Genomic DNA, 16,482 nt, shown 5'->3' on the forward strand with positions numbered 1-16,482 from the left:
TGTTTAAAAGCCGGGTAGACGAGGTGTTTGGGGATACGATTTGGCAGTGGACAGGTACGGCTGCAGCTGAGGATCTCAAAAGCCTTTCCCAACCTAACGCCCCCACGAGATCCCGCACCCCCGGAACACCCGCCACACCCCGCCCCCTGCAACCCGCCCCCTGCAACCCGCCCCGGGCGCGCGCCCGGCGGCGCACGCGCAGCCCTGACCCCGCCCCCTTTCCCTCCGGGGCCAATGGGCGGCGCCGACGAGGATCCGCGCGGCGCGGTGCCCTCTGCGGGCGGGCCGGGCGGAGCATGGCGGCGGCCGTGGGGCGCGCGCTGCGGCTGGGCGGGCCGCGAGCCCAGGTGAGCGCCGGGCCGGGCCCTGCTGGGGCGGGGAGCGGCCCCTCGAGAACCCGGGCAGGGGGGGAGCGCGGTTAGAGCCCCCGCGCGTTAAAGAGCCGCGGGGCGAGAAGGATGCGGAGCTGCTGGGGTCGTGGGGTGGTTTAGGTGCTGGCAGCCCGCAAGGCCGACCGTGTCCTGGGCCGCGTCCCGTGGCCAGCAGGGCGAGGGAGGCGATTCCGCACCGATGTTCTGCGCTTGTGAGACCTCATCTGGAGTGCTGCGTCCGGTTTTGGAATCCTCAACATAAGAAGGATATGGAACTGTTGGAACGGGTCCAGAGGAGGCTACAAAGATGATCAGAGGGCCGGAGCACCTCCCGTACGAGGACAGGCTGAGAGAGTTGGGCTTGTTCATCCTGGAGAAGCGGAGGCTCTGAGGAGATCTTGTAGCGACCTTCCAGTACCTGAAGGGGCTGCAGGAAAGCTGGGGAGGGGCTGTTCACAAAGGCTTGTGGTGATAGGACGAGGGGGAATGTGTATCAACTGGAGAGGGGCAGATTTAGGCTAGATATAAGGAGGGATTTCTTCAGCATGAGAGTGGTGAGGCACTGGCACAAGTTGCCCAGGGAAGCTGTGGCTGCCCCGGCCCTGGAGGTGTTCAAGGCTAGCTTGGATGGGGCCTTGGGCAGCCTGGTGTAGTGGGAATTGACTCTGCCTATGGCAGGGTGGTTGGAACTAGATGATCTTTAACGTCCCTTCCAGCCCAAACTGTTCTGTGATTCTATGATTCTAGGTTGGAAGGGACCTTAAAGGTCATCTGATTCCAACCCCTTTTCAGCAGGAGGCATCCCTGCGCATGGCATGGGGTTGTAATCTGGTGATGTTTAAGGCCCCATCCAACCTGGCCTTGAGCACTTCCAGGGAGAGGGGGTATCCACAGCTTCCCTGAGCAACCTGTGCCAGTGCCTCACCACCCCTATTATAAAGAGTTCCTCCCTTATGTCTAATCTAAATCTTCCCCTCTCCAATTTAAAGCATTTCCCTTTGTCCTATCACTCCATGCCTTTGTAAAAAGTCCGTCACCAGCTTTCCTGTAGCCCCCTTCAGGTTCTGAAAGGCTGCTACAAGGTCTCCTTTATAGTTGTTCAGCCTTTTGTATGCTTAGCAGCCCCAGCTCTCTTGGCCTGTCCTCATAGCAGAGGTGCTCCAGCCCCTGATCATCTTCCAGGCCTTCCTCTGGACCTGTTCCAGAGGAGGCCACAAAGTTGGTGAAGTGTTTAGAGGGGAAGCTGTATGAGGAACAGCTAAAGTCTCTTGGTCTGCTCAGCCTGAAAAAGAGGAGACTGAGGGGCGACAGTTTACTGCTTTCTCACAAGGGAAGGAGGATGAGCAGGTGCTGATCTCTCTGGCAACCAATGATAGGATCCAAGGGAATGGCAGGAAGATGTGCCAGCAGAGGTTTAGGTTGGGCATTAGGAAAAGATTATTCACCCTGATGATAGTGGAGCACTGGCATGGCCCCCCACCCCAGGGAGGCAATCGTGGCACCAAGCCTGACAATATTCAAGAAGCATTTGGACAAGGCCCTTGAATACATGATGTGAATGTTGGGGTAGTCCTGTGCAGGGATGGAAGTTGGGCTCAATCCTTGTTGGGTCCCTTCCAGCTCTATGGTTCTATAAACTTGCTGGGATTAACAGTGCCATGTATTAACCAAAGACAACAGAGAAGGGAAGGATGTAATGAAGTCTTCAGATTCCTGCGATGGAGAGGGAAATGCGCTCTGCTAGTGTGGTAAAATTTGATCAAACAGAATTACCTGCTTGTTTTGAGAGATGCTGTTGTCCAGCAGATTGCTGATTAATTAAAAAGCTTAGTTGCTGCCAATGTTGAGGACTGCCACTGTGTTGGTGGGGTGATATTTAAGACATCTATGTGTGTGTGTTTAAATATATATATATGTGTATATATGTGTATAAAATCAGTGACTAACAAATGGATAAAAAGCATGCTAGTAACATTTTCAGAGTTACAAAGTAATTTAGTATAATAAGGTCTGAAGAACTGTTTGGTGATTGAACTAAACCAAACCTTGGGGTAACAGAAGATGGATGCAGTAAGGAAGTGATAGGTAATACTAGGAGGAGCAATTTGAACTGCTTATATTGATTACTTCTAGATTAACTTTACCCATTAGGGATAAAGAAATGGTGCCTGTGTGGGTAGTTATTTACACAGCAGTCAGAAATACAGATGCATAAGATACCTCAGGAATGAAAAAAAGAGTAAGGCTCAAAATGTTCTAACGCTGGATACAGTTTTCAATTAGAGTAATTTGTGTTGTTTTGGTTATCCTATATCAAAGGATTATGGCAGTAACTTAGTTTTCCTGGCCAGGCACCTGCTCAAGCTTGAGCTGAAAACTATTTGTATTGTAAATGAGGAAGTGATCTCAAAGGAGGAGTCACTGTAGAAGGTAGAGCTGGAAGGGGCCTTGAGACGTCATTTCTACTCCTCTCACCTGTAAAGATGGGATCAGTTCCTAAGCCTATAGCTATATTTACAAATCATCTTGTTTCTAACTGTCTGTGAGCCAAAGGGTATGAAGGAAACTAATGGGAGGCAGGGCCCAGGAAACTTAAGAGAGTCTTCTTTCCATTAGGTGTGGCTAACCTATGGAACTCTTGGATGAGGGTGTTCAGGATACTAAGTGTTTACGTGAATACAAAAAGCAAGTTAAGAAACTTGGAAGGGAATTCCACTGAGAACTGTTAAAACCAAAATATCAATATGTCTTTGAAGTGCAGTTTGCTGGAAACTGAGGAATAATCTTGGGAAAATTATCAGTGTTTGTTTGTCCACTGCTTGTGTCTCTGAAACTGGCTGTTATTGAGGACAGGGCAGTGAGTTGATGTTCCCTTGCTATTACTTGCTGTAACCATTTCTTACATCAAGCACTTACCTGTCCGTACTGTTATGGAACTTTTTTATGACACCTGTACTAAAAATCCCTTGCTGGAGTTTAGTTCATTACTTCTTCTCTAGTAGGGGAAGGAGTTTAATTTCTGGGGGTTTTTTTGTGTCTTGCTTTGTGGGAGGAAATGAGAGGCAAACTTTGTAATCCCAGTTCCCTTAGCTTTGACTGAACAATAGATTTAGTTTCCTATTCTTCTAATACCTAAACCAGAGATTTCGTGCAACTTATAAAGAAAAAAAATGACCAAACTTAGTTACTGACAGTCACCTGAATCACTGTGGATGTACCAGTATCAGAAAGAAATCATACCGCTTTGGTGACAGTCTTTTACAACTTCATGTTTGGAAAGGAGTAGCTTTTTCTGCAGTTGTTAAATAACCTAGAGTTGAAGAGCCTGTTAGTATTTGATAACTTGTGCCTCAAAACAACCAGAAATTAAATTCAGTTCCTTGTTAAGCAGGTCTGACACCTGCCATGTATCTATACATTTAGAGCTATCCTTTATTTCCTTAGTATGTGTAAGCAAAACTCAGTATGTAGATTTGGTTGAATACCTTCAGAACGTAGATTTTCTGGGTAAGGGAGATGCAGTTTTATGGTTCTCTGTTATGAAACTTCATTTTGAGAAAAAGTTTCTTCTGATTAAATACTTTGTCAAATCGGGTATAAAGAGTAATACTGAATCACTTATGCGTATTTCCTGACAACTTGTGATACTTTCTGATGTGTTCTATAAAATGCTATTGAATCATAAACCTGATGCTGGGTCACCTGAATTGTTCATAGGCCAACTGAAATCTGAGATTATGTAAATATTGTTTACGTAAATAAATTAAACCACATTTTTGTAAAGCAACACACTAGGAAGTCCAAACTCACATATTGAACAAAAAAGTCATTCTTTAGAAACTCAGGATGGATCCGAGCATTTATGTTGTCTATATCACTATATGATACATACTTTTTCTTGTACAATGGGTGACCACAGGACTGCCTTTGGTATTTTGCATGTTTGCTGGGTTCAGGAGCACTAACATGCCAGCAATTGGAGTGATGGACACAGGGCAACTTTAGCCCTCATGCTGATGTGGTTCTACAGCTCCACCTCTGAACCTGCTAGTGAAGTTGTATCCCAAAGATAAACAGATTTGTACTGAAAAGTTATGAGCTGTGTGGTTTTGGAAGAGGAGATGGTTAAGGTCTGCCAGCTTAAAGCATGTAAGTGAGATGGAAATAGTGCAACTGCATGTATGCCATATCATTTGGTGTCTGCTTCTGCCTCTGCAACTGTGTCATCAAGTTGTAAAATAGACAATATCTTCTCTTTAATTCAGGCCTTCTGACTCTGCTTTCCCTTTCTTCCCATTCCAAAAGTACAGGAAGCTTGATTCCTATGTTAGCGGTGCATGTTGTTTTTATATCCATGTAACTCCAGTGAAGTAAAATTAATGGGACGAGAGTAAACAAAGAGGTCCTCTTCTTGGAAAAAATAGGCCAAGGAAGTTGAAGTTGCCTGAAAATGATTTTTTTTTCCTTAAGGAAAATTATTACATAAGCTGATTTTCTGTAAGTTTACCATCTTCCTGGAAAATCAGGATTTGTTGAACTGTTTTAATGCTAGGTTTATTGGGAAGGATTCAGGAAGGGAGGATTAATACCCAGCAGCTGTGTCTAGAAGTAAAAGCTTTCCCTTCTCTTCTGTCCTAGTGGAAGAATCTGTTATTTCAGGAGTACTGTTAGTAACCATTATTATTATTTAAATAATGGTGAGGCTGCTGTCTGCAGTAATGCTTTATGAACTGTATAAGAAGTGCATGCAAACTGCTGTGGTTTCCTCTGAAAAGTAGAGGAGCATGCTTTCTTGTTTGACTGAAATGCCAGAAGCATTTAGCTGTGCTCTGCAGTTCCTGCCTGTACCACCCGTGAAATACAACTCTTATCCCAGAAGAGGTACCCAATACAATAGATATTAATTTGCATAAGAGGCTGTTTTCTAATTATGAACAGTTTGTGTGTCCAGGGACTTTTGATTAGTGACGAATTGAAACTAGGGAAGAATATGAATAGCTTGAGGGAAGGAAGATGAAAATGAGAAAATTACAATAGAAATTGACAGGAATAAGAGCAATCTTTTTAAAAGTATCATGTTTAAAACATAGCAGAGAGAAAGCAATTTTGGGCCAAGTAATAAGGAATCATATGTTCATTAACAAGAATTGCAAATAATTAGTTACTATTAAGACAAATAAAACAGAAGATGAATTGAATTCTTTCCTAAGGAGTGACTAGGAGAGAATAATAGAAAATATGCAGAGATACCTCTGCTTTTCTTAATGCTTTCTAAGGAAATCACCAGAGCCTTGCCTGTGGAAAATGTGTACATTTAAAATTTTGATTATTTTTCTTTTAATTCTGTATATTTCAGTGTACCTTTCAGTTACCTTTCTGAGGTATGTGCCTTGAGGGGTTGTGTCATTATGTCAGGTTGTAAGAGCAGAGAGGGTCAGTTTTTCTATCTCATGTAATTTTGGTATTCAGTCACAGAATGGTTTGATTTTGAAGGGACCTTAAAGATCATTTAATTCAAATCCCCCTGCCTTGGGCAGGAACACATCCCACTAGATCATGCTGCTCAAGGTCCCATCCAACCTGGCCTTGAACACTTCCAGGGAGGGGGCAGCCACAGCTTCCCTGGGCAACCTGTTCCAATGCCTCACCACTCTCACAGTGAAGAATTTCTTCCTTATGTCTAGTCTAAATCTGCCTCTCTCCAGTTTATACCCATTCCCCCTTGTCCTGTCACTATATGCCTTTGTAAAAAGTCCCTCCCCAGCTTTCTTGTACGCCCCCTTTATGTTCTGGAAGGTTGCTGTAAGGTCTCCTCAGAGCCTTCTCTTCTCCAGACTGAACAGCCCCAACTCTCAGCCTGTCCTCATATTAGATGTGCTCTAGCCCTCTGATCATCTTTGTAGCCCTCCTCTGGACCCATTCCAACAGTTCCATATCCTTCTTATCTTGAGGATTGCAGAACTGGATGCAATACTCCAGGTGGGGTCTCAAAAGAGCAGAGCAGAGGGGCAGAATCACCTCCCTCAACCTGCTGGCCATGCTTCTTTTGATGCAGCCCAGGATTCAGTTGGCCTTCTGGTCTGCAAGCACACATTGCCAGCTCATGTCAAGCTTCTTGTCAATGAGCACCCCCAAGTCCTTCTCTGTAGGGCTGCTCTCAATCAAATCATCCCTCATTATGTATTCAAAAGGTGGATTGCTCTGACCCAGGTGTAGGAGCTTGCACTTGGTGTTGTTGAACCTCATGAGGTTTTCATGGGCTCACTCCTCCTGCTTGTCCAGGTCCCTCTGGATGACATCCTGTCCTTCTGGTGTGATAACTACACCACTCAGCTTGATGTCATCGGCAAACTTTCTGAGGGTGCACTCAATCTTGCTGCCAGTATCATTGATGAAGATATTAAACAGCATCGGTCCCAGTACAGGCCCCTGATGGGCACTACTTGTCACAGAAGGTTCTGAAAAGAGCCAAAGTTGACATGAGAATGTGGCTGAACCATTCAACTGTGAGGAAGAAAGAAGAGGAAAAGTCACCTTTGTTTCTTTGAGGAAATTATTAACTTCCCTCTGCTGCTTCTACAGCTGCAGTCTTAGTTTGCCTTTACCTGAACATTAAAACACAAACACACACAACAGAGGGAACGAGTTAGGGTTCTTACTATAAGGAACAGAATAAAGCTAGCATTTGAAATCATTAAATGTTCTGCAAGTCATGGGAACTGTCTCCTCCAGAATACAATTTAGACATGCTGAGTATTTTGATGTATTTTACCATTCTAAGTTAAGCTAATGTGAATAGCATAAAATACTCACAATCATCCCGTAACTAATACAAAAGTAATCCTCAAACCCAGTTATGACCACAATGATACAATGCAAACATACGCATTTAATCAAAACAAGATTACATGGATATATTTCCAAGGCAAACACAAAAGTGGATCGAACTTCCACCTTCTGTTAGTAACACGAGTGAGGTTATACAAACTTCTCCTGTGACTAGAAGCTTTGTGTATTCTTTATTACATGTTCAAGCCCTACATGAACAGGAAATGAAACGCAGCTTTTCTTATAGTTTCACAAAGCCCAGTTGATGTTCTGGACATCAGGCAGCCTAGGTTCAAATGGTCCAACGCATCCAATAGGCTCCACATATGTAAAGCTGTTCACGATCAATTTATCTGTCCATGGCTGTCTCAGGCTTCAATATGCAAAACCTAGCAAGGACAAGGGGGAATGGGTATAAACTGGAGAGGGGCAGATTTAGACTAGGCATAAGGAGGGATTTCTTCACCATAAGAGTGGTGAGGGACTGGCACAGGTTGCCCAGAGTAGCTGTGGCTGCCTCATCCCTGGAGATGTTCAAGGCCAAGCTGGATGGGGCCTTGGGCAGCCTGATCTAGTGGGATGTATCCTTGCCCAAGGCAGGGGGTTTGCAATTAGATGATCTTTAAGGTACCTTCAGACTCAAACTGTTCTGTGATTCTCTGAATTGCTTGGACTTACCAGCTCAGGAGAGACCTGCCTACTTGTTGGGAGGAAGCAGGAATTAGTGTTCTGCCATATTCAGGGAGCTGAGCTGGTTTGTAGAAGAGTCCAAGTGCCAGAGATGGCACAAGGTGAGTGAAGGAAAGAATGCTACCATGGATGGACTGTAAGATGGGCTTGATCTGCCTTGTGAAACTGCACTGTCTGCTCATAAAACGAAGCTGTGGCATGTTGAAGAGGCTGGAGAGAAGTGTATCAGGGGACTATCTGGTGAACAGAGCTGGGTGTTTTTCTGATTCAGAAGTGATTATTTGTCTTTGTTTTTCTGTCCTACATACCCTTTTTCTTGTGATTTCCTCCTCCTGCCCACAGAAGACCATACAAATAATCAGTTCTCATTCAGTCTGTAGAACGGTTAAGCTGCAGAGGGCTTTGTTAATACTGATGCTGGAAAGACAAAATAGTGCATTATATTGTCACTAGGCCAGGCCTGGAACACTACAGTTCTGTCGGTCATGCTGCTGTTAGTCTGGCAGAACTTGACTGAAATTAGTCATCTTAACTACTGATTGTCTTGATGAAAGAAAAAACAAACCTGTATCCTACAAACATCAAACAGTAACTGTTTTATGAGCTAAGAGTTCTGAGCTGGGACAGTGCTCAGTAGTATTTGTTGATGAGAACATCCTTGCTAAGTTTATAATCATTCTGCCTGAGATGGTGAAATAGTTTAAGAACCATTCCAGCAATGTGAACAAGAGAGGAGTGCTCCAGAGCCTTTAGCACTGTTTGTGCAGCCACATGCTTCTGAAAGCCACTAGAGAAGTTGTCCTATAGATTCTTCTCATACATCATTATCTTCAATATGGGATGCCCTTAGATGAATGCAAAACCTGCTTATTTGCTGATAATTTTTTTCATTTCTTTAAGACTGCATCTGTTCATGAGTGCTGTGTTTTGCTTTTGCTGGAAGTTCCTGACATACAATGCTACATTTCTTTCTATCAAAAAAATCTTCTGAATTGATTGTTATGTATAAACACGTTCTAAAAGTTGAACATTTTTATCTGTTTATGGGCATTAAACAGTTGGAAGAAGATGGTTTCAGAAGTAGTTCTGCCTTTTCTAGCTTATTACAATAATTTGTTGAATCTTGTTACAGGTATGAATGGCTTGTTATAATATTCATTTTATTTAGACTTCACTATGCCAAAAAAATAAAATAAATCTCACTTTTTTTTTTATTTTAGGCATTAAGGCTAATCTATACCACTACAGCGTTGCGGAAGAGAAATGTAGGAGCCTCAGGACCTGAAAAGTACACGGAGGCATTTATTAAAAAACAGATTGAAGAGTTCAACCTAGGAAAGAGACATTTAGCCAACATGATGGGAGAAGATCCAGAAACTTTTACCCAAGAGGATATTGATGTAAGTACAGTTGCTCTGTTGGAGAAGTAATTTACTGTAGAGTTTCAGATATTGAAAGCACTTTACTTCAGCATGAGCCCCTCAGCTCTCTGTGAATTTTAATCAAACTGTCAGAATAAGAAAGAATGCTGCTATACATTGCAAACGTTGCAACTGTGACTGTGAATAGAGATTCTACCCCTGCTACCGTGTGAGGTCAGACATCACAGTATAGAGCTGTATACCATATCTTGCCAAAGCACAGTAGGTTCTTTTAGAAAGTCCTAATGGATAATCCCCTTGATCTGAGGTTGTAAGAGGCACCGTAAGGGTTTATGTAGCACTTCGAAACATTTACCTACAATTTGACCTGCTGTGTATATTTAGGTCAGGTTTTCTTCTGTGATACTGTGGTTGCTGGTAATGCAAATTAGATTTTAAAGGATGTTTTGCAACTAACACTCTGATTTAGCTTAGGGATTTTAATGTAGATGTGAATTTAAGCTCATATCAGTAGCTCCAAACATACTCTTTTATTGCTATTCCATCTGACAACTGACAGATGGGTGGCCTTCTCTGCCTCCATGTCATTTAGGCTCTTGTATTAGATATGCTGCCTTTCAGAAAAATGGTTCCTTGCATGGATATTTTTTTTTTAATGTCCCACCTGGTTTTCACATCTGTCATTTCTGTCTTATTTTATCACAGATCAGAAGTAGGGAGAAGAAATGTCATTTGGTGACATTCACTCTTAGGTGAAACTGCGTGAAGTCTCATGTCTGAAGCTTTCTCTGCGCAGCAGTAACACTATTGCTAGAGCCATGGCAGCACAGTGTAGTAGCAGAGCCCTTAGGGTCAATGTAGTAATGTGCTGTGTGCCAAAAGAGAGGTATGTGTGGTTTGGTTTTTACAGAGGGAAAAAATTGTTGCCTTTCTCAGTGGCAAAATTTTGTCAACATATCTGTGTCCACATAAGAGGTCTTGACACTGTGTTTATGCCAAGAAAGACAACGACATCTGTAGGTGGTGATACAGACTGATTTCAAACACATTTGACAGGCTTCAAAGTTAAGTTCTGAAAACTTCTCTGAAAATAGACAGCAAGGTAGAGAGGAGAACCGCAGTTAATGGCCTGCTGAGAAAAAGGCTGAAATGAGGCTTGAGTCTTATCACCTATCAGAAAATCCATAAGGGAACTTGACTTGAAGTCACAAATCTGTAGGAAATCAAACTTTATGAGTGCAAGGCTGTGCACTGATACTGCGACTACTTTCTTTCAGAATCATAGATATTACTTTCTTTTTCTACAGACAAATGCCAATGGAGAGACCTTTACAGTCTCAGTGTAAAGTAGGTCCTGTCAACTGTAAAAGTATTCATTGAGACACCTGGGTTAGCAAGAATAGCAGCCTGTTTCTTTACATTGACTTTCTTATTTCTGTACAGACTATAGGATTTCCTTTTCTGGGATTTTTCAGGTATTTTTTCTTACCTTTAATGACCTTTATCTCTTTCAGTTACATTCTTGTAAAGTATTTGTGCACAGACCTGCCATCAGAACACCTACCATGTTAGTACAGTATGACAGTGATGCTAATAGTTGAATTTGCCCAAAAAGTTAATGGTAGGCAAATGCATTCATCTGCTGTTTGTCTCCCTTCCATTATAGGGTCTAGGGGGAAGGTTTGCAGACAGCAAGACTGCAAGGAATGGAAAATAACCTTGTCTAAGTAGTGGTTTCTTCTTTACAAATCCACAGCAATGTGATTGCACAAAATTAACCGAGCTCCATCATTAGTAAAAGCTGATTCATTCTGGAAATTAGCTTTTACAAATGCAATGCAGGTGACAAGTACAGGAGTGCTTTTGCAGACCGTATCTGAAAAGATGGAGAAGTGGAGCTGAAATAGTAGTGTTTTGTTTGGTGAAACCAAGTAGATGTGGTGTATGTTTAATTTTTTTCCTATTCAGTTGGGCATTGGAAAATACTGAGAAAGTGTAATAGTGTCAGCTATGCATAATTAAATTTCTGTTACAAAAATAAAAAAGCTGCTTAAGCACTGGCAGGAGAATTATCAAGCTTTACATTTCAAACAGTAATAACTCTTCCTGATTAGTGTTTATATACCTCCATGTCTTGTACTGTTAATCAGTCTGTGCAGTGTATTTTGAAAGTAAGACATCACAGGATTCTGTTACTTCACTGGAGTTTTAGGTATAGTTTAATAAAAGCTAAACCTTGTGAAGTTTTAAACAGGAAAATAAGTTGACTTACTTGCTAATCCTTCTGGATGTTGTGAAAGCAGAATTGCCTCTTACTGATGCTTTTATTTAGGAATGAAAAGTTAAGCTGTGCATTACAACTGTATTTCTGGAGGAGAAAAAAAAATCCAGCAAATTGATATATAACTCTGCAGAAGTCTACCAATTGCTTTTTAATTGGTATTATAGACCTCACTGTGAACCTAGGATGTTTTATTCTCCTATGTGTGAATATGTGCTATGAAGTTTCTCTAATTGATTTGCTTTGCCCATTCCATTTGATGTATCATTTTTCACAATATTTCATAATTTGTGCTCATTTCTAATGAACAGAGTCGTTAGGACAGGCATGTCTAAGTACAACTGACAGCTAACATTAGGTGCCAGATGCAGTTTATAAAGCTATGTAGAACTGTAGAGAACAGTTTAAATAAATTAGCACCTGTACATTAGTCTCACTTGCTGGTAATTTATAAGCGAATCAGTAGAGATGACATTTAGGTAAGTCATTGATCAAGTTAACAGCTGCATACCCACTGCCCAGCTGGGATACCTAATTAATAGAGATTGCAGTCCTGACCTAGTGCTTTTCCCTGGTTGAGTCTGTAATCCTTCTATTTTGTGATTTAACTTTATCTTGTGGTTGTGGTAAACAGCCCACCTTCATTTTCCACTGTCAGTTCTGTGATACTCTACTTTAAAGCACAGAAATCTAAGTAAGATTAATACAATGAGAACATTTTAATCTTCATGACCTATTTATATGTCAGTATTTTTATTATTCATTTTTATGCAGTCACTAAAATGCTATCCCTGATACGAGCTCATCATAAAGCCAGACTTTTTCCCTATGAGAGTTAGTAAAACTCAAAAGCGAGAAATGTGTTAGTTTTCTCTTGTTGTCTGCCTTATGAACTAATAAATTGTTGTCAAGCAGATAGAATAATTTGAATGAAAAATATATGTTTTATCTTCACTAGGATATGTATTTGTGCAAAACTACCAGTAAGGCTGTTAACCATGAAAACGCTAAACATGGAAAAACTTAATTCCTCATAGAGTGCTGTTTCTTTCAATGAAGTAAGACTTCTTTAATAAAAAATAGGTTGTACTCAATTGTTTTTAAAATCACCACATCTGATTTCTAAATAACATTCAAATTTTAGCGACACAAAGGATTAGGAATGAGTGAATATCGGCATATGTGAAATATATGAAATGTTGTTCAGAGCAAAATGTATTTCTGAACTTTGTTGTTGGCAAGAACGTGTTGTCCAGCATTGTCCTTACAAGAAATATTGATTTTGTATCGTTTTTTTCATAGTTGAAGCTGGAATACTTCTTTCAACTATTTTTTTCCAGTGGTGCCAAACTGCATCAGTGTTTTCTTACTTCTGCATCGAAGTCCATCTGAACTGATGACTGCCATATTTATTTTTTTTTTTTACTCTTTTTAACACTATTAAGTGTTTTGAAAAGTTGGAATGAAGGTAGAAATAATGACTGTTTATTTCAACAGGTTTTTTGCTTTTTTTTTCCTCTGCAAACTCTGGGAAAGACATTACTTTTTGTTTTGAAAATGATTAATATAAAAATAATGTGATATTAAAAGAAGGTGGGTTTTTTTCATATAATGCTAGTGGGTTGTGCTTTTCTAAGTGATAGGTTTGAAATTATATGTGACCCTGAACTTGAAATTTCTTTCTGTCCAAGCTAGAATTCAGCTTTAGGTAAACAGTGACAAATGATTGCAGTGTTTTAAGTAAATTTTAGTAGTTAGTTGTTGGAGGAGGATTTTGTTTTACAAGATAAACTTAGGGATGACACTGATACTTTTTTTTTGTTAACCTTTTCTGTCTTGCTAAATAAAAAAGTTATTTCAGAGTTAATATTTAATGGCCCATTTTTGTTTCTTTCTTGGTTCTACTCCAGATATTCTGGATTTTTGATGCTGGAAACTTGTAAAGAATACAGCAGGTGTGGCTGAAAGGAAAACCAGCTGTTCCAGCAAACATCTCAGTCTAAGAAATGCTGAAGTACCATGGCAAAATAACGGGATTCAGGAGGCAAGGTTTAAGAAGGGAAGTGGCTCTGGTGTGATCAAGTCAAGCGGTAGAAGAAGCTGAAACAGCCATTGCTCAGGCATTTTTTTAAAACGTTATGGCATGAAGTGTCACTTCTCACCTCCATGTGTTGTTGATTAACGTTTCATGTGTATTTAAAAATGTATGAGCTGAATTCTTGAGCCCTCTGCCAAAAAGGAAGCTGCTGCAAGGGAAACCAGGGTGGAGGGTTTTTTCTTTTTGTTTTTCTTCTTTTTCTTTCCTTTTTTTCTACAAAATACCTTTCCTCACTGGCTGTTACTGAAATAACTATCTTTGCTTGGGATTTGAACAATGAAAACTAGTGGAATGTTTTGTGTTTGAGCTGTAGATTCAAGAAAAGTGTGGGAAGAAACTTGGGCAAGATCAGTTTGCCCTGCCAAACCTCTCCTGGTTGTGGTGAGCTATTTAAGGACCTGACTGTCTCGATGATCTTCCCCTTGTTCCAGTATGACTCAGTCAACTCTGTTTGAATTCAAGTACAGAATTCTTAATTTTTCAAGACATTAAAAAAAAGAAAATAAAAAGTAATCCTTACTGGCCTAGCTGAACTTGTTTGTTTGATTCAGTTAGTCTCTGATGTTCAAGAAAGTGAGCGAACAAAACTTTTTGGCTAGTAGATAGGTAGGAAGGGAAGGAAGATCAGAAGTTAGCATGTGCAACCTGCACAATGAAGAGGTAAAGTGAGGGTGTAGCAGGCATATTGAATTTGCACAACATGCCCCATGCAGTGCTGGACAGGTGACTTAATGAATTGGTTTCCATTTTGGAAGGATTGCTAGATACAAGAGGATTTTTTTCATAGAGATGGAAGCTTGTTCTCATTATTCCAAGTGATCTGAATTCAAACTTAAGAGATGCAAGTGAAGGACATTGTGGTCCTGTATGGAAACATCTGGTCCTTCAACAAGTGATTGGTGATAGGATTCCTTTCAGCTTGTTGCAGGAGTGTTACATTTACCAGTGCAGTTTAAGAAATCTGATGTGAACCATCTTGTTACTAACATGTATTCATTCTGATCTGCTGTTTTTAAAGGTGTGACTACCGGATATTTTTTTCCTGCATGGATCAGCGGTAGAGTTTAAAAACAAACATTTTCAAATCCTGAAAGGAAATGGCTAAATTTTTTTTGTAACTCATAACAGAAGCAGGCTGAACCCATTCGACCTTTTTTCCAGTAGTTCATGTAATGATTTTTTGAAGCAGTGTTGTGTGATTTCTTTTTTGTGTATGTGATTTTTAGTTTTATTGCTACTGAAAGTAAGTATGGTTGTTTCTTTTTTAGAAAGTTGTGTTTTATTTCCAAAGACAATGGCAACATTGTGATTTAACAAATAGAATTGTAAAATAGTAGTCAAGAACCTGTGGAGGCTGGAGTGGGGTGAATGAATCTTGTATAGCTGAAATGATGACCTGAAGAAAGTAGTTCTTGGCCACATTCAGCTTGTTTCTTTTCTCATCTAAAGTTCAAGTCAAATTAAGCACTAGAAGAAGAATATGATGTGACCCTTTAACTGAAAACCACTTGTGGAATGCAAAACGGGAGTTAAATCTGAAAGATTTCTTGGGAACTTTACTGCTAGCACTTAAACGTTCACCTGCTTTTTGTGTGTTCAGAAAAAGGCAGATTCTGCAGTTAATTCTTTACAGAATTTTCACTAGGGACACAGAGTTTCTTAAAAGGAAACCTGTGTTCCAAATCTGAAAACATTGTCAAAAGATTTCATGAAAATATGTCATGGTTATTTGTGTGTTCCAGCTGCAGTTTGGGGAGATTAATTCTGATGTTATTCCTAAGGTTGAGCCACCTATTGCTAGTACACATGGGTGGTGAGAAGTAGTTTTCCAAAAATATTCGATTTCTAGAAAACAAAAACATTTGCATAGACAAAATCAGTTTCGTTAAATGAAATTTACAAAAGCAGACTGACTTGTTATGTAGTTGCTGAAAGTACAGTCTGAGGACACATCTATTTAAAATTAAGAAGAAACTTCTGAATAAAGCTGAACTGGAGCCCTTTGCGTCTCAGGGTAGTTCCTGTGGGGATGTAAAGACAAATACCCCATCCTTGATTACATTCCCATAAAAAGGGAGAAGGCAGGAAGACTATTTCTTTCTGCTTTGGAACAACAGAAAAACGAAACTACGAACTGAACCATTATTCTTTGGCTAGTTGTTCTGTGGAGAGCTGAAAGTAGCTGTGAGGATTTCTTAGTGTGGGGATCTGTTTATCGTTTAGCATGAAAGACATGAGTATACACTCAAGCAATATAAACTTTCTAGAAGTAGGTGGTCTCAGATGGCAACTGCTCTCTTAATTATAAATGTTAAATTGTTATATTTAGCATTTATTAAGGTGTCATAGTTACAGTAACGGCTTTGGCTGAGATTCTGAAAATGCTTGTATCAAGACTGCGTCTTAAGTACACAGTCAGCCTCAGTATCCTGTAATAAATTCTTTTAATATATTATATAAAGTGTTTGTTTAACATCATTTGGCTCACAGTAGATTTCTCTATTGTCATCATAATTAATCCCCATTTGTTCATAAATAGGTGTTCACCTACTGTGTGTATGCATAAAATGCCCATTGACTAACAAATGGGAATACAGTAGTCACTAAGAGAAACAAAATTACCATTTCATAAAATCAAGTTAAGCCTTTTGTTTGCTTCAGAATTCTCAAAATTTCTGTTCAGAATGCCAGTAGGGGATTAATGAAAGTAATAGGTTAGGTCTTTCTACACTCCACGCATATTAAATTGGTTGAAGCACTGACAAACCGCTCCATATCCATGGAAAAAATGATCAGGAACTAATAGCCCTAAGATAGCCTAACTAACAGTCA

At 40.4% G+C, this 16,482-nt stretch overlaps 1 protein-coding gene across 1 annotated transcript in view; it reads left to right on the forward strand.

Annotated features, from left to right (window-relative positions):
• The first annotated feature begins 281 nt into the window (after nt 1-281).
• MRPS9 (mitochondrial ribosomal protein S9) overlaps nt 282-16,482 on the forward strand; it is a 35,633-nt gene continuing 19,432 nt past the window's right edge. The window contains exons 1-2 of the mRNA XM_069876797.1: nt 282-347; nt 9,110-9,289. Coding sequence (XP_069732898.1) covers nt 297-347; nt 9,110-9,289 — 231 coding nt within the window. The 5' untranslated portion in view covers nt 282-296. The remainder of the gene's footprint in view (nt 348-9,109; nt 9,290-16,482) is intronic.

Source organism: Phaenicophaeus curvirostris, chromosome 1 (assembly GCF_032191515.1).
Source record: "Phaenicophaeus curvirostris isolate KB17595 chromosome 1, BPBGC_Pcur_1.0, whole genome shotgun sequence".
In the NCBI taxonomy this organism is placed as follows: Eukaryota; Metazoa; Chordata; class Aves; order Cuculiformes; family Cuculidae; genus Phaenicophaeus; species Phaenicophaeus curvirostris.